Source organism: Pseudochaenichthys georgianus, chromosome 22 (genome assembly GCF_902827115.2).
Source record: "Pseudochaenichthys georgianus chromosome 22, fPseGeo1.2, whole genome shotgun sequence".
In the NCBI taxonomy this organism is placed as follows: domain Eukaryota; kingdom Metazoa; phylum Chordata; class Actinopteri; order Perciformes; family Channichthyidae; genus Pseudochaenichthys; species Pseudochaenichthys georgianus.
Genome location: NC_047524.1, coordinates 17,746,368 through 17,765,599, shown reverse-complemented (window position 1 = coordinate 17,765,599; position 19,232 = coordinate 17,746,368). Strand labels below are relative to the sequence as shown.

Below are 19,232 nucleotides of genomic sequence, written 5' to 3'. Positions count from 1 at the left end.
TTGTTTTGTTTTTTCTTGCACCGCTTAGATCCAACCATCGTTTCCCTTTCTGGTTCAGCGAGCTGAGTGTAATACGGTTTTATTCATTTCAGTTGCTCAAGGTGTATCACATTTTTCTGGAATGTGTCCCCACATGCAGAAGGTTCTCTTTCTTACTGAAATGAGCCGTTATTTTCCTCAGTGTGTTCTCTATCTGTGTAACGCAGTCCCCAGCCGTGGGATAAGGAAGTGAGTGGAGGGCTTGGGTTTATTGGTTGTGGAGATTGCAGCTGGATGTGCCTCGCCGCATTAAGCTCAGTACCTCAGCCAGCATACAGCAGTAGCCAGAAGCACAGAAGAAAGCCTGAAAGCCAGTGCTGCAGTCTACACGACACAACTGCATCAAATCACAGCATGGCCATTGTGCCATTAGCCAAAAAGAGAGGAGAGAGGCTGCACATGGTGTTTTCACAATACACTGTGTGCTCAGTTCATTATAAGAATTCCTTTACAAAAAAATCTACTTACCTTTGGTAGATTTTAAGTCTTGACTATATATCATTAGTGTCCTGCAGTGGTTGTACTTTTGATTTACTGTTTGACAATGTTTCTCAAATTATTTCAGGATCTTGTGCCAATGGCATTACTCTGTGAACTGCCAATGAATGGGAGTCAACCTGCTTTCCTTGATCCCTCTAACAAAATTAAAGAGGACTTTTTGACATACTGTAGTATGTCTTTGGGGACTTAAATAATCTGTACCAAAGACTGAAATAAGGCACATTATTTCTGAATAATGAAACTCTTTCTTACCTTAATGCTTTCTAGAGGCTCATAAGGAAGGTGAGTAACACGGGAGACGCTTGCCAAAGAAAAATGTCAAATACCCTTTTTTACCCCCTTTGCATCTCTAACGGTAGAGACACCATGTTACCCTTCTGCATCCCAACCCAACCCCACAAGCGTCGGAGCCATTCCCTGCTAATGCTTTTCACCTTGCATCGGACACTGACAGTAGTTGTGCATCCTTCCCACATTCCTGTCGTCAGAGTGGTGGAAAGATGACCCTGTATCCTGTTCCCTCATGGATACAGGACCCAGAAACACCATCTCCTGTGACAAGTCAGATTTGCATGTCTTCATTGACGAGATGGGTTGGCATAACCCTCCCCAGGAGATATGTGCTCCCCTCATCATCGCTGGCGAGAAGGTCCTCACTGAGGTCAACATTCAGTGCCAGAGGTCGGGTGTAGATGGAAGCAGTTGGAGTAAGACCACTGGGGCTGTTCTGTCAGGGGCTGGAGCTGACATGTAACTACGTATTTGTGTGTATTTTGTGCGTTTGAATCATATCTTTAGGCAGCGCAAAGCGGCGGACACAAGACTCTTCTGTACGGACATGCCATCCTCCTTCGGCATTCCTTCAGCTCTATGGTAAGAGTTTGCACACAACTGATGTCAGAATACTGACAGATAAAGCTGACTTCTCCTGCTATCAGAGCAGGAACTACATGTACCAGGATGCATTGTGCCCAGGATCTTTGTCCCGATATCCTCTACACTCATATTTCCCATTTTCACAGTTGAAAAGGTAGTTAGTGTAGAAAATAAACTGAAATGATTTCATTTTTTTTACCTACGATTTTATATACCATCAACTCTGATTACATGTCCACATGAAAGGTGGAGAATTTCCCCTTTAAGAATATGGCAGGCACATAAACATGTGAGAAAGGTCTTCTGCAGAGGTGTGTGTTATTGTATGTGTGTGTGTGACAGCTCTGTCCTGTGTGCTTTGTTGAACACAGTACCTGGCCTGTTTGAAGACATCAAGGTCTCAGACAGATAAGCTGTCCTTTGACGTCGGTCTGCAGGAGGATTCAACAGGTAAAAGAAAAGCCCTGTACATTTTGCTTTTATCTATCCCACTAGCTCTTTCTGTCCCTGTCTCTGTTCTCTGTCTCACTGTTTGCTTCTTTCACTTTATCTATGTCTCTCGGCTGTCTGCAAACCCCCCCCCCCCCCCCCGCACCTTATTTGTTTATAAGCGTCTTTTATCAGTAAACATTCCCTGTGGAGTACTGTAAACATACAAATGCATCATCATCATTATTTATTCCATACAGTGCATAGGATCAGCAGTCACCTCAATATGACTTAAAAAGATTGTTGCCTTGGTGCATCTACATTTGTTCAAGCTCTCATTTCTGCCTACCCTCGGCTCATCGCATTATTAGTAATTACAAACAAAGATGTTCACTATATTAGGTTGTTTATATACAATATGGAGACAGCATGTGTGTGTGTGTGTGTGTGTGTGTGTGTGTGTGTGTGTGTGTGTGTGTGGTGTGTGTGTGTGTGTGTGTGGTGTGTGTGTGTGTGTGTGTGTGTGTGTGTGTGTGTGTGTGTGTGTGTGTGTGTGTGTGTGTGCGTGTGTGTCATTGTAGGTGAAGCCTGTTGGTGGACCATCCACCCTGCCTCCAAACAGAGATCAGAAGGGGAGAAAGTGCGGATTGGGGATGACCTTATTCTCGTCAGCGTGTCCTCGGAGCGTTACCTTGTAAGTGAATCGGTTGCTGTTTGATCCTAGAGCTAGTGTGTGTATTGTGTGTGTGTGTGTGTGTGTGTGTGTGTGTGTGTGTGTGTGTGTGTGTGTGTGTGTGTGTGTGTGTGTGTGTGTGTGTGTGTGTGTGTGTGTGTGTGTGTGTGTGTGTAATATAGATGTCTTAGTAGGAAGGCATTAAGTCTTCTTCCCCTGATGTGACAACATTTCAGATTATCCTAATCCTGTTACCACTTGCTGCACTCTCGTCGTGACCTCTCTCCTGGCTTTTAACGTTAAAAGCAACACCTTTTACATCCCGGATGACTTCACGGCTGCTCACAATGACATTTTATTCGAACTTGAAATGTCTTGTTGGTTGGATTTACCATTTCTTCAGAATGCTGCCAGTGCCATTTCAAAGGACTCACTCTTTTTTGTCTTTTGTTTTCATCCTCGTCACATCCCCTCACCCCCTTGCTATCAATACAGATTATGTTCCTCTTGCACCGCTGATCTGACCTTTTCAGCAGTAACCTTCTTCTTTCCGTTACTAATGTAGTGCCCGGTTAAAACGTGCCTTTGGAACAGGCACATTGTTTGCGTTTTCTTATGTACTGCTCAGCCAAATATCTACACTGCGCTCCCTTAAAGTCCTGAACAATAATCCTGCTAGGACATAACCGCGTCCCATAGCATAGAGTTTACGCATTGTTTGCTAACTCTTGGGCGCCACGATGTTTGCAGGAACAATACAGTTCATTCCAGCGTTGCATTACTCATGTTTGAGTTAGCTAAAATGCCATGTCTCCGGCCTCTCTTTCCTCATCTGTTCTTGTACCGTAGCCAGCGATGAAGAGAGAGATGTACCCAGCATGCTGTTTCTCTCAACTACATTTTACCCTACTAAAATATATATGCTGTAGTTTTCAAAAGCTTGCACCCTTCACTGCACTTCCTTGATCCTCAGTAGTACACCTGACAAGTCTGAAGTCAATCGGATGAAGGATTGTCGAGAGAATTGAAGGGAAGACTTACCAACAGTCAGAGAGTGCTTCCATTTGATCAAGATGCCTCCCTGCTCTCTATGCTTCGATCAAAGCCCTGTGCGACCCTTGGAAACATGTCCCCTGAGACCCATGAAGTTGGTGACAGCAGCCAGGCTGTGTTTACCCCCCCCCCATGGCGACAAGGGCGAGGCCAGATGACCACTATAGTCTTACTGTCACCCATATCTATCTGTCACCCACACAGTGGTATGTGGGGACTGAACCTCAAGGCTGTGAGGGGCTCTGGAGAGAGAGGATCATCAGGACACAGCTGCCATCAAAGTAGATTTTGGACACACAAAAACTGGGAAAATACACCCCTGTACACACACACACACACACACACACACACACACACACACACACACACACACACACACACACACACACACACACACACACACACACACACACACACACACACACACACACACACACACACACAGCATCCCAGATGGTATGAATCCCCAAACACTCGAGGCATCTGTCTGTCATGTTTTATGCTTCCCTCAACGCTCGATAATAAACTGGAGTTTGTATCTGGATCAATGATTACAGAGAGTTTCAAACTTAAGCTGAACTGCGTCAATATCAACATTACATTTCATGTCAAACCCAGTGTCAATAGAGATTTATCTTAAAAACATTTTGTTGTTGTTGTTGTTGGTATTATTGTACAAAAATAATTGATAATGTAGAACAGAGAAGTAAAACCAGGGAAGTAAAAATGAAAACTTCCTTCCATCTTTCCCAACAGACTGTCTTTGACAGTTTGACACATGTCCCTTCAACAGCGTTGATGTAGGCAAGTAAATGCTTCTTCTAATTGATTCTTCTTTCCTGCAGCACTTATCCATCTCCAACGGCAACATCCAGGTGGATGCTTCCTTCATGCAAACCCTCTGGAACGTCCATCCCATCTGCTCCGGCAGCAACATAGAAGAAGGTAGAGACTTCACACTGAACCCCAGCTTTCATAAGTTGTCACTATCCTTCTCTATGATTCTGTTGTGATTTATGATGATATACATTGAACATATGGAAGGAAAAAAATATACACTTACAGTAAAAGCTGTAAGCACTAAAAGCAGGTGTAGGCTGTCAGATTAATGTCAAATATATATCTAAAGATGGGGTGCTACGAAGCATCTCGTTATTCGGAAAATAGATAATGTAGAGATTTGGCTGTGACCATATTCCTTGTTGTTGAAGAAATCCATTTTATGTTAGAATGACAAATGTTTTCCATAACCGCATCTGCTTGGATTGCTTTATTGAAAAGTACGCTAAAATGCAAAATTGCGCTTTGTAATCTGCTGTTGTGCTTGAGATGCAAGGTCTGTCTAGATTGCATCTATGAGATGACAAGCAATCAAAGTGCAGGCAAAATCACAAACAAAAATGTCCGTAGTGTCTCTTTATCTAATTAGTGGAATGCTGTTTAACGCTTTCAAATGGGGTTTTCAAATGATATTTATTCATGAAAATCTGTTTATTTATTTATTTGATTGTGTAATGTATTAGGTTTGTCCCGACTATTTTGCAGGGTGGGTGTATGTTTAAAACAAATGCAAATACAATTTGTTTTAAAAATCTCTTCTTCTTCTTCTTCTTCTTCTTCTTCTTCTTCTTCTTCTTCTTCTTCTTCTTCTTCTTCTTCTTCTTCTTCTTCTTCTTCTTCTTCTTCTTCTTCTTCTTCTTCTTCTTCTTCTTCTTCTTCTTCTTCTTCTTCTTCTTCTTCTTCTTCTTCTTCTTCTTCTTCTTCTGTGGTGGAGGCAGGGGCGGATCTACCGGGGTGGCATGGGGTGGCAACTGCCACTCTAAACAATAGTCTTGCCACCCCAGCTGCCACCCCAGTTGGCATCTTTGTTTTGAAAGAAAAGTTGTGGCTCATCGGACATTTATGAGAGAAAGTCTCTAATGTCCGAGTGCAAGTGAATGCACTACAAGATGCACGTCATGTAACCCCCCGGTCCTGGCGCGAGAGTGGAAATATGATTGGTGGCGAATTCACTTGAACGAACGGCGCAAAACGAGAAGCCTTTCGTTCGGACCCAAGCACTGAAGGAATGAGGTATTTGCGGTCTACAATGACAGAGAAGAGAATGTCAAGTTTGGCTGTACTCAGCATTGAATCAAAACGCACTACAGCTGTTGATCTTAATAAGTTTGTGAGGCGTTTTGCTGAACAAAATAGTAATCGCTGCATTCAGCTGTAATAGACATGTCAACTTGATGCTCTGCTCACGGATGACTCGATGAGAATAACAAACTGTTAAGATGATGACCTTGAATGCGTGTATATATTTTTTTTCTTTGTGGGGGTCTGCCCCCAAAAAACAGTTTTAAGTCCTGAGAAAGTAAAATCAGACAGCGTGTAAAACTACACTGCCCAGCCAACAGAAAGTAACCACTTTGATTTAACTAGGCCAGTAGGTAAGGACCTTCCACTGGATAATAACTGCAGCGATGTTTATGTTTTAGCTGAATACACGTTTTTTTAACCCTAACTGATGCAGTTAGTGATTTCTTTAATGTTTGTTCTTTCTGATGTAAAGTCAAGGTTGTAACTGTATATCAATAATTATATAATTACTTGTTTTTCAAATTTGAAGGAGGGTGAGCAAGCATCTTGATGAATATTCATCATTAACTCCTCAAAAATATAGTTTATTCAATAATAAATGAATATGTGAATCATAACAGTTCTTCACTATATCTGTAAAGCGTCTTTGAGCACCTGTAAAAACGCTAACAAATTAAATCTATTATTATTATTATTATTATTATTATTATTTATTAACAGTGATTGACAGCTGATAGGAATAATATGATTGTTAATAGTATCATATTCATTCAGACAAACATCGATGAGACAGTTAATTAATGTACTTATTGCAGCAGTCTGCATAGATTTGGTACCCCTGCTGGTCTAAGAGTGAGACAAACTCATTCAGTTATTGTTCAGTTAAAATTCATTAAATTACGTCTGCCACCTTATATGTAAGGCTTTACTGATGTGCCACAATAATATCACCTATGTGATTGATTTAAAATATTAATATTGTGGCTTTCCAAGTTAAGATTGATTGTAGGGGTGTAACGGTTCACAAACATTTTTTAGGTCACAGTTTGGTTCGGTACGTTTTCGGTACAGCAGAAACAATTATCACAAAACATTAAATATTTTTTTTTAATTATTATTAAACTGTGACTAATATATTCAAATAAATACAAAATATAGTAAAATAAATATTAAGGTGCAGCATTTCGATGAACTGAAATAATCTGTATTTGAACTGTACTAGTACCTAAGCAGCCAGCTTGACATTATGACTTGCTTGTCATTGTATTTTCATGTTGTTTAAAGAAAGATGAACTTGTCCACATTGCTTGCCGAAAGGGCAGATCTGCTGGCACTAACAATGTCTCCTGCTGTGGAGAACACCCTCTCTAGGGACAGAGGTAGCAGATACAGCCAGGTAGCGCTTTGCTAACATGGCAACATAAGGATATTTGGCGTTTGTAATAGCTTTGGCTCGGTCTGAACTTTCTGCGAGTGGTGGAGGCTTACATGCTAGTGGGAGTTGGGTTTGCACTTCAGTCTTTTTTCTTTTGGTACCGGTGATATTCACATTCGGGTGATGCCTTTTCAAATTAGTGTGATGTATTGCCAGCCGCGTAAGCCAATGTTAGTTGAACAATGCCAGCAAACAGCTTTGGTTCGGTCCACCTGTCTTTGTCCGTCATCCTTGTACGTAACTGCGAAACCAAAATGTTCCCAAACCGGAGACTTCAATGATGCTGGAGGATTTTCAGCTCAACTTTATCTGCGTTCGCCATTTCGACAGTTCCTCAAATTACTGACTACATTTGAACGCATTCCTGTGACCAGCTCTCATAGTATGCCTCTCGTCCAATGAAATTAAATGATATAGATTACTTCCAGAAAGTTGTTCATGTTCTCAATTTTTTACGTTTAACGCTATATTCGTTTGGTACACACGTGTACCGAACCGAAGGGCCCGTACCGAATAATTTAAGTACGGGTACGTGTACCGTTACACCCCTAATTGATTGATATGATTGCGATTTAAATCAGCATATACTTCTGTCAGGGGATGCCACCCCTCAAAATCTCCTGCCACCCTCTTGCCACCCCATGAATATTTGTCTAGATCCGCCCCTGGGTGGAGGTGTGTTTTTGAAGAGGGAAGGAGGGATTTTCACTTTTATTTCGTTTGTTTCTGTTTCAATCGTTTCTTTAACTGTATGATCTTTCGTTGGGATTTTTGTACTCTTTGCAAGTACGATTAATACTTTTTCGTTAGTGTTTCTCTGTGCCTCGCGGTGGGGATGGCGTCCTTCGGGGCGCCGCCGGTGTAGAGTCTAGACACGGAGTGCGTTTGGTGGTAAGGTGCTTAAGGTGCTGCTGGCTGTGGGGGATCAGGTCGGTCATGTAAACATCTCCTATGCTTCCCGCATGAACAAAGCGGTCGTGGTCTTTTTGAAAGACCAGAAATATGTGAGGGAACTTATTGAGAGCGGATTAATGCTAAACGAGGAATATATTCAAGTGTCACCGCTGGCGACAACGTCCACGCGGATCACTGTGTCTGGCGTTCATTCCGAATGAGGCGCTGGAACGGGAGCTGAAGCGTTTCGGTACATTTGCCAGTAATCTCCGCACTGTTGCTCTGGGGTGTTAGGATGAAAAGCTAAAACATGTCCAATCTCTGCGGAGACAGGTTTTCATGTTTCTGAATTGTCCCACTCAGACACTGGAGTGTCTTTCCGGGTGAGGCACGAAGAGGGTTTTTATATGGTTTATGCGAGCTCAGAGAACGTAAAGTGTTTTGAGTGCGGGGAGTCGGATCACAAACGTGTTGCATGTCCACAGAGACGGCACGCCGCTCCGCCGGGTGCGGCTGAGCCCGGGGCGGCCGAGCCCGGGGCCGCTGGGGTGGCCGGGGCAGCCATGGGAGCCTGCCTGCAGACCTCCACTCTCAGGACAGTTCCGGTGCACACCTCCACTCTCAGGACACCTCCACTCTCAGGACACCTCCACTGTCAGTACAGGAAGTGACGATTCTGACGCGTTTTTTTCCCGCCCACCGAAGGACTCGTTTGATGGAAGTTTTCAAATCACAATGGAGACTCATCACGGAGGTGATGAGTCCGCCCACCGTGCACTTTGGGTCGGCCTTGGTCAAGCCCTTTTGACCCCCCCCCCAGCCTGGTTCTCGTAAAAGTTTTTCACTCAAATGACACGATGGAGGAATGTAACGGGAGTTGACAGGGGACTCTGCCCTCCTCACGAGTGCCTATTTTCGGACATTTTTTTTCACTTTTCCCCAGTTTTATTACTATTTTGGCTATTTCACCCGGTTTCTACCGGGGACATTGCCAATTGTTGTTGCATTTTTCTCCTCTCCTCTCACTGATCGAATGGCAAACGCGACCCACTGTCGGAGGGCCTCCGCGCCGGCCGATATGAAGTGTGTCCAAGACGCACCGTCCAGGGGTCCCATGGGTCCCGCAGCGGGGTGGAGGTTCCCAGCTGGAACCTCCCCACCTCCGCCGCGGTGCACCCGGCAAACACAGTTGTTTCTCGAACCTTCCACTGTTGTCTAGCGGGTGTAACTAAAATACAAGATGTCATATTTATATGTATAAATAAATATATATATCTATATAGATATATATATAGATAATAAGTGTCACGATCCGATTTTATTTTGTATTTGCGATAGTGGTGATTTTATTTTGGAATTCTTAGCGTGCACTTCCTGTACTGACAGTGGAGGTGTCCTGAGAGTGGAGGTCTGCACCGGAACTGTCCTGAGAGTGGAGGTCTGCAGGCAGACCCCTCTCGGGGCAGCCGAGCCCGCCGCTGGGGCAGCCGAGCCCGCCGTTGGGGCCGCTGGGGCGACGGCCGCGGGGTCCGGTGTCGCAGGGGCTGCTGCTGCACCCGCCGGGGCCCCGGGGGCTGCGGATGAAGCAGGGATGAATGTCGTGAGAGATGAAACGGGGACTGTAGAGAGTGTGGTGAGTGTGAGAGGAAAAAATGTGGAAACAGATAAACGGGTGGGAGATGATGTAGCGGGACAGGTGAGGACCAGGGCTGTGGGACAGGTGGAGGCTGTTGGCACACAGCAGGAGCTGCCGTCTGGTTCTGGGCGGCAAAAAGAGCTTCAACAGGCTGCAGACAATAATGAGGTGACAGAGATGGTGTCCATCCCCACCGTCTGTGTCAGACGGTGAGGGGGATTCTGACTGTGTTTCAGTTGCAGATAGTCTCTCTCAGAATGCAGAGATATATTCTTTGGAAGAGATTAATGTCTTTTTAGATGAGTCTTTTGGCAAGGCAGTGGAAGTGAGAGACTTTTTCCCTGACACTAACAAGTTTCTTCATACAGTGAGCAGGCCCGCCTTAACCTGCCATCAGGCCCTGGGGCTGATGGCCCCCTAGTTAAACAACAAATGAAAGTCATTTATAGCCTCGGCAGGCTCTGTGATCGCACTTCTCCACTCTGCTCTACTCGCGCCTGGTCCTCTCCTCCAGATGACTGACGTATCGGGCCTCCCTCATGTATTTGTCCGGTTGCCGTTGGCTCCCCTCCGCGTAGCAAGTCCTCGTCGTCCTCTCCATCTCCTCCAACAGATAATGTCCCTCCTGTCTGTTTTTCCTCTCCCGCTACTCCATCGCTCTCAGAACCAGACGGCCTACTTGGCTCCGAGGCCCCGTGGCCGGCACCGCTACTGCTCGGATAGAACTCATCTGTCCTTCCTCCTCATTCTGGCCTACAGGTTTAAAATAACCTGTAAGCTTCGGCATTTTTTGTAATAGCTGCTTGTCTCAAAACTCCTTTTCCCTCAACAATTTCCTTTCCCGAGCGCCACTCTCAAACTTTTTCTTCTCAAACTTTTTCTCCTAAACAACCTTCATCTGTTACTCAATCACTCGCAATTTGAATAAGTCACATGTGAAACATATTCTCATTCTGATTTGGCTGTTAAGTGGTGCCCACTGACTGTTTCGGAGTCATCATGTTTGAGAAAAATCTCTGGAATCCATCGATCTGATTGATTAGCGGAGCAAATGATCAAAATACTACGGAGGGAAGATATTTTAGTTTGGATTACTGGTCTGGGGGAAGCTCGCGAGTGTGTGTGTTTATGTATTTTTGCGTTTGTGTGTATTGTGTTTGTTTCCCGGGGAAAACACTCACGAGAAACACAGGCTGTTGTTATGCCTGCTGTGACGTCAAGTTACTCCGTTCTCCGCCTGTAATTATGCCGTTACAAGCTTCATCGTTGTATTTATCATCTGAATTTGCCGAAACAATTTTAATATTCTGAAAGCCAAGACTTTGTTTATTTGAAACCAGATGAAAACAAACTCTAACGGACCCTGCCGTGTTATCTATGATTACTATACGCCTTACATTCATAATGTCAGCCGGAGGAGGAGGAGTGAGTGGCGAGTGAGAGCTGTCATCTTCCCTTTACAAGCTTCAAAAATGTATTTATCGTGTGATTTTGGAAATAAAAGTTTCATATTCTGAAAGCCAAGACTTTGTTTATTTAAATGTTTTTTAAAAACATCCGAATTTTTTTTAAATTACATTTTTTTTTTAAACTTTTTTATTGGCTCATGATAGGCCCCTGATCTCCGTAGGCCCCTGGGCTTCAGCCCAGGTCAGCCCGTGCATTAAGGCGGCCCTGACAGTGAGCACTCTTCAGAAAGTTGTAGGGTTAGACCTGCTGGATGAAAAGAGACGCTATCGTCTCAGGAAGCATGTAACTACTATGAAAAAAGTTACGAAAGGAAGCAAAAAAGGGGGGAAACTGAAAAGGTCTAAATAATTTCAACATGATCATGCAACACTGGGTGTCTCCTCTCTGCTGTGTGTACCTGTCTGTTATTTTTCTCTATCTCCTTCCTCTAAAGCAGGCTTTAAGGGTTGCTTCTTTAAACATTAACGGGGGTAGAAGTGCACAGAAAAGAGCTTTAGTGTTAGAGGTCTTTAATCAGAAAAAATTAGATGTGATATTTCTGCAGGAAACGCACAGTGATAGCCTGAATGAGACGGACTGGGGAATGTGGTGGGGGGGTCAGTATGTACTCAGTCATGGCTCAAACCTTAGTGCTGGAGTAGTAGTGTTTTTTTCTCCCCCTCTCTAAATGTTAAGATTGTATCCAGCACAGAGATAGTGGCAGGTCGAGCCTTGATGGTGAAAGTGGAACTGTTAAGAGTTCTTTTTCACTTTTATTAATGTTTATGCACCCAATCAGGGCCCTGCACGTGTATCTGTTTTTCAGTTATTAAAAGACAAGCTAGACACTAGTGTACAGGGGGAGTGTGTTATACTGGGGGGGGGGGGGGGGACTGGAACGCTTGCACTAATGTCACTTTAGACAGAATAGGACGGGAGCCTCATCCTTCAGTCATCCTTTTTACTGTCACAGGTGATAAGAGAGGCTGACTTAGTGAGTGTGTGGAGGATGAAACACCCCTCTGTTAAACAATACACCTGGATGAGAATGCTAGATGGGGGCTAGACAGATTGTACATGTCTGCTTCTTCTATTACTCGTGCAGTGAACTGTCACATCCAACCGGTTGGGTTCACAGACCATCAGCTAGTTTCTTTAGATTTGGTTTTATCCAACACAGAGAAGCTTAGATCGTTCTGGCAGTTTAATGTTAACATTTTACAAGATTTGATTTTCTGTGAGAATTTTAAATTCTTTTGGATCAACTGGAAATCAAAGAAAGAGTCTTTTCCCTCCCTGAGTCAGTGGTGGGTAACCCTGTCTCCTAAAAATTACGTTCCCACAGAACTAAACTGCATTCTCAATTACGTTTAGCTAGAAACGTATTTACTCCCACGTTACGTTTGTTATGAACGTATCTCAAATACGTTTATTTTCTACATATCTTCTAGAAACATGTTTTCTCCCAGGTTACGTTCCTTATGAACGTATCTGAAATACGTTTATTTTCTACATATCTTTGCCATTTATTGTCTTGCTTATAATGATGATAATAGTCATTTATAAATATCATTTTAGAGCACACCTTTGAAATCGACAATCGGGCTCGATATATGGTTAAATTAAAATCAGTAGGCGAGGCTGTAATTTCGCCAGCTGTTACTCTCATGTGCGAGGCAGAACATAATAGTTTTAACATGCCAAAAAGCTGCTGTGTCGTTCATTGCACCTCAAACATTAAAACAAATCCAGAGTTACGTGTTTCTGTACTTCCTCTAAGAAGAAAGGACAGTAACAGAAGAGCTCTGTGGCTTCAGGCTTGATCGCCGTTCAAATGACAGCGTTGGTTTCCCCAAAAGTGGGCGGGGCTGTAAAGTGAAGTAGATTTTACTGTCATCTATTATTCAAAACCATTCTATTTATTCTAACGTATTACATGCCAGTGTTTTATCTTTTTATTTATTTGTTTTTATTTTAAATCGTATAATGTCGGACTTTTTTTGTCGTCTTTGAGGAAAAGAAATGGGGTTTAGAGATTCAAAATACTGAAATCTGTATTTTTTAAAATCTCTTCCTTCTAATTTGTTATTCTTTTCTAAATAACACACTGTTATTTACTCAACAATAGCACACAATTATCCTTGTTTTTATTTATTCGTTTAATTCTATAATCTTGGGCATTTTAGCATGCTTTTTAGCCGTAAATAAAGTCACCAGAAACAGACGGGACATTTCGAGATTTAGGATGGCCCAAGACACTACACTACCCATAATCCCCAGCTATCGTTTGGGACTACAGTCCCGTTGACAAACCCCGTGATGTTGCGCCAAGGTTACGCCGAGCGTCAAGCTCTTTGAAATGGAACGAAACCACGGCAGACTATTCAAAACTGGACTCGAACGCCGCACCAGAACTACACATGCTGGCTATTGTGTTTCGCAACATGTTCTCTATGGCACGTCTCTACTGGGAATTGTAGTTTTAAAAGACGTTTTTCCCAAATGTAGAAGTTGACAGTATTACACTGTGTACAGCCCTGGAGGTTTAGGCGACAGGAAACACATTGGTGTGTACACATTTAAAACATGTAATTACTAAATGGGTGAAAATCGCTTGTATCCATAATGGGCAGAATTAATATATACCCACACGACAGCTCATTGTTACTTTGTAATTCTACTCCACTACAATTCAGAGGTTAACCTGGTATTTTTACTCCACTACATTTAGTTTAGTTACTTTGCAGATTCTGATTAATGATGTGGAATATAAACAACCCTTAAAGCAGACTTTAGTTACACCTGAATACAATTCAGGGAAGGTGATTGTCAAGTGCCAACAATCAGGAGAGATATTTGATAGTTGGTGCTTGAGAAGACTAAACATTTATCTGCAGATCTTTATAAAGTATATTCGTTACTCGTTATTCTCTACTAATAGTTAATTAAAAACTGTATAATGGCTATTTTGCATATCCCTTTCAAGATTTCAAGGTTTTCTAAGGTGTATTGATCTTATACACAACTTGGGTCGCAGGTTCCTCAACAGACATCTATCAATATGTGTGTACTGTATTATACAGTACACACATATTGATAGATGTGCAGAATATGACAGTTTAATGGTGGAGGTATACAGTCTGTATACCTCCACCATTAAACTGTCATATTCTGCACATTTCTTATTCTATCTACATACATAAGAGTATAATTAATGTGTATAATATCATTTAAAATAAGTGTTTCAACATAGTTAACATTGCAGGAAAGCAATATTTTAGAAGTTAAGTACTTTGGCAGGCTTAATATTCATCTGTAGATAGATACCCCCAGAGCTTTTTTCTTGTTTAAAAGAAGACCTTAACCTAAAGTATTTTTTAATGTGTTAATAAAGGTTAATTCGTTTTTCTGTTTTGCACATCCTCCTATTAATATCTTTGTACATCCAGCACTAAACTGTTTTATTGTAGAGATCACTTAGTATCTTCTTGACTTTTTATATTCTATATTTCTATCATTGACCTTCTACTTTCCCCCTATGAAAGTATGTACTCTTAATATTGTTTTGATCAAATAAGATTATTCAACAAAAATAATTCAATAACATGCTTTAACCACTAGGCGGTGCACACAAGATACACACAGCATACTAATAATAACTTTGTATTATTAGTGTAGACACTTATGTATAACATCTGAAGATGTGTAGTTTTATTCATGTTTTTACATAATTTTACAGGATATTGCTATACAATTCTCTTGTTTTACTTCTACACATTAATATCTGATTTGTAAAACATCACAGACAGAAAGGCATAGGCTATCCGTCATTTAATAGTAAGCTATTGAAATTGTGATTCCATAGATGTGTCTCCCATCACCCAAATCCCCTGACTATTCTCTCAACTCAGTATTTAGATTCTTATATTCAAAGAAAATCAGTAATATCTTTAAAAACTACAAGTCCTTTTCGATCAGCTGTGCACCGTTATGGTGTAAATATAACCTATATACCAATTGGATCAAATATAAAAGTCAGCCGAATTACTATTGATACTGCAAGGAGACGTATTTTGTGAAAAGAAATTGAAGATGTTGTTTAATTGTTGATATATTTATGATCCACGTCAAGTATTCAGTTTTGGCAGCAGTTCTCCTGTTTGTCTCTCTCTATAAATAAAGAATTACGGCAGATGTGTAATATGTAATGCAGCCGAACCGTGTATTACAATGCCGTTATGTGATGACTTCCAAAGAGAAAAGCAAGCACACTCTGAATTAGGTATTATTTTATTTTTCGTTGTCGGATATCATATCTCCATATCAACACCATATCCCAGCGTGCATTGCGGCTAAAACATCCAATCAACAAGCTTCAAGCTGAGGATCTTGGGTAATCAGTTTAGTGGGTTTGTGGTGTGTATCGCTCAAAATGTCCCGTCTGTTTCCGGTGACTTTATTTACGGCTAAAAAGCCCAAGATTATAGAATTAAATGAATAAATAAAAACAAGGATAATTGTGTGTTATTTAGAAAAGAATAATAAATTAGAAGGAAAAGATTTTAAAAAATACAGATTTCAGTATTTTGAGGCTCTGAGCCCCATTTCTTTTCCTCACAGACGGAAAAAAAGTCCGACATTATACGATTTAAAATAAAAACAAATAAATAAAAGATAAAACACTGGCATGTAATTTACGTTAGAATAAATAGAATGGTTTTGAATAATAGATGAGAGTAAATCTACTTCACTTTACAGCCCCGCCCACTTTTGGGGAAACCAGCACTGTCATTTGAACGGCGATCAAGCCTGAAGTCACAGAGCTCTTCTGTTACTGTCCTTTCTTCTTAGAGGAAGTACAGAAACACGTAACTCTGGATTTGTTTTAATGTTTGAGGTGCAATAAACGACACAGCAGCTTTTTGGCATGTTAAAGCTATTATGTTCTGCCTCGCACATGAGAGTAACAGCTGGCGAAATTACAGCCTCGCCTACTGATTTTAATTTAACCATATATCGAGCCCGATTGTCGATTTCAAAGGTGTGCTCTAAAATGATATTTATAAATAACTAATTATCATTATTATAAGCAAGACAATAAATGGCAAAGATATGTAGAAAATAAACGTATTTAAGTTACATTCATAACTAACGTAACCTGGAAGAAAATATGCTTCTAGAAGATATGTAGAAAATAAACGTATTTGAGATACGTTCATAACTAACGTAACGTGGGAGAAAATACGTTTCTAGCTAAACGTAATTGAGAATGCAGTTTAGTTCTGTGGGAACGTAATTTTTAGGAGACAGGGTTGTGGTGGGAGGTAGGAAAGGCTCAGATTAGAGTGTTCTGCCAACAGTATACAGCCTACTCCACTGCAAACATTAGGAGAGCTATAGAGCAGTTAGAGAGGGAGATCAGAGAGTTAGAGAGTGTGTCTGCTCGAAATATAGAACAGTCCCTCCTAAAACAACAACAGCTTAACTGTTTTCTTCAGGAGAAGGCCAAGGGAGCTCTGATCAGAGCCCGTTTTACTTCCATGAGAGACATTGATGCACCAACCACCTTTTTCTTCAACCTGGAGAGGTCTGTGGGCCAAAGGAAGCAGATGGTATGTCTGCGTCTCCCCGATGGACAGGTAACCTCTGAACCTGCTGAGATGAGGAGGCATGCAGTGTCCTTCTACACGGACCTGTTCAAAGTCGAAGGTTGTGACGTGGAAGCTGCTGATGAACTTCTTCAGGGTCTTCCACAGCTGAGTCCAGCCGAAAGTGACACCCTCCTGCCTGGGCTCTGACATTACGCTGGAGGAACTGACCTCTGCGGTGACACAGATGGCCTCCGGCAAGGCTCCCGACATAGACGGTTTACCTGCAGACTTTTTTAAACATTTCTGGAGTATTCTGGGACATGACTTGTTAGACGTATTGATGGAGTCCTTTGGGAAAGGGACTCTTCCAGCTTCCTGTAGGCGTGCAGTGATTTCACTGTTGCCTAAGAAAGGAGATCTAACCCTGCTGAAGAACTGGAGACCTGTGGCTCTCCTATGTACGGACTATAGGATACTGTCAAAGGTCTTAACAGACTGAAGTGTTTTATCAAACTTCTTATCGGTACTGATCAGACATATTGCATCCCTGGCAGATCAATTGTGGACAATTTGTTTTTGATGAGACACTTTTGATGTTTGTAAACTGTATAATATAAATGTTGGTATTATTTCTATTGACCAGGAGAAGGCGTTTGATCGTGTGGATCACACTTTTCTGGCTGCCACATTGCAGGCTTTTGGTGTTGGGGAGCATTTTTTGTCCTGGGTGAAGTGTTTGTACAGTGATGCATGTTGTGTTGTGAAGGTGGGGGGAGGGCTGAGCAGACCTGTACCAGTTAAAAGGGGGATCAGGCAGGGCTGCCCTATCTCAGGCCTATTATATAGTATTGCCATTGAGCCGCTTTTGTGCAGACTTAGAAACCGGCTGAGGGGCCTGTGTCTGCCAGAGTCAGCTCAGGCCCCCCCGGTGGTTGTATCAGCTTATGCTGATGATGTCAGTGTTTTTGTCCAGGGTCAGCGAGATATCCAGGAGCTACAGGACAGTTTAGCTTTGTACAGGAAGGCTCCTTCAGCCAAAGTTAATTGGGAGAAGAGTGAGGCAGTTTTGGTAGGTCAGTGGAGTCTAGAAAATAGGCCCAGTCTTCCTGGTAACCTTAGCTGGGGAAACAAGGGTTTAAGGTCCTGGGAGTTTGGTTGGGGTCTGAGGACATGGTGGCACAGAACTGGGAGGGATTGCTGGGAAAGGTGCAAGCAAAATTAGCCAAATGGAAATGGCTGCGACCCCAGCTGTCCTACAGGGGAAGAGTTCTTGTAGCCAATAATCTGGTTGCCTCGTCTCTGTGGCACAGACTCCAGGTGTTAACCCCACCGCCGGGCCTCATGAAACAACTGCAGCGGCTCCTCGTGGATTTCTTCTGGTCTGGTCATCACTGGGTGCCAGCATCGGTCCTGTACCTGCCTGTGGCGGAGGGGGGGCAGGGCCTCGTGGACATTACTGCAAGGACTGCTGCTTTTAGACTGCAGGCAGCTCAGCGGCTGCTGTATGGTGCCTCTCCCTGCTGGCTGGCTATGGCCCGGCTGTTGCTCTGGAGGGCGGGGGGGCTTTGGTTTTTTGATAAACACCTGTTTCTGCTGAAGGCCCCTGCGTACAAGATAAGGACTTACACCTTTTTACTGCTCAGTCATCAATGCCTGGAAGATTCTGAGTTTTACCAGACCACCCGACCCCCGGCCTGGGATGTGGCTGTTTGAGGAGCCACTGTTTGACACTGGTTTTCTTTCTGGAACCCTTTTCTCTTAAGCCACCCTAAAGAACGCGTTCATTGAAGCGGGAGTGGTAAAACTTGTCCATTTGACTGGGGTCTCCACAGAAAAACTGGCTGAGGTGACGGGCATTCGATCAACCCGAGTTCTGGAGAACTTGGTAGATGAGGTGTGGCAGTCGCTGTCGCCATCCCACCTGACTTTTGCTCTGGATGCAGATCTGGCCGACCAGTGGAGAAAGGGACATGATTATGTTTTTCCTGCCTTGAGTGTGGGTCCTGCGGTGGGGGAATGGAGAGAGGAGGATGGTCTCCTGCTATCACTGGGGACTCTAACACCTGGAAAGTTCAGCGCCTGCAATGGGAAGAAGCTATATCTTAGCTGTGTAAAGGTGCTAAACCTCAGCTCGCTCGCAGGCGTCAGAGAATCGAGGTGGACGGATGTGTTTGGCTTGGGCTTTTCCCCTCGGGGCACCTGGCGGATCCTGTATACATCTCCGGTTGAGAAAAGGATGGCTGACATCCAATGGAGAATTATACACGGTGCAATAGCCACTAACAAATACAGAGCTCATTTTGACCCAGGCACACGGGGAGGCTGTCCGTTCTGTTTTATGGCAGAAACATTGGAGCATTTAGTGGTGTCCTGTCCCAGATTGGCTGGTCTTACAATTTTTTTACAGGGGTGGGTGGAAGGGTTCGGGGAGGTTTTCTCCATACCACTTTTTGTCCATGGCCCCAAATACATCCTGAAAAAGAAGGAAACCCTACTATTGATGAATTTCTTGTTTGCTAATGCAAGATTAGCAATCTGGAAAAGTAGGAAGAACCAACTTGCTGGAGTGGG

The 19,232-nt window shown here is 42.9% G+C and overlaps 1 protein-coding gene across 1 annotated transcript in view; it reads left to right on the top strand.

Moving 5' to 3' along the window:
- Window positions 1-19,232, top strand: part of LOC117467443 (ryanodine receptor 3-like) — a 155,823-nt gene that overhangs the window by 39,669 nt on the left and 96,922 nt on the right. Inside the window, exons 4-7 of the mRNA XM_071201631.1 lie at window positions 1,339-1,413; window positions 1,788-1,866; window positions 2,427-2,539; window positions 4,417-4,516. Coding sequence (XP_071057732.1) covers window positions 1,339-1,413; window positions 1,788-1,866; window positions 2,427-2,539; window positions 4,417-4,516 — 367 coding nt within the window. The remainder of the gene's footprint in view (window positions 1-1,338; window positions 1,414-1,787; window positions 1,867-2,426; window positions 2,540-4,416; window positions 4,517-19,232) is intronic.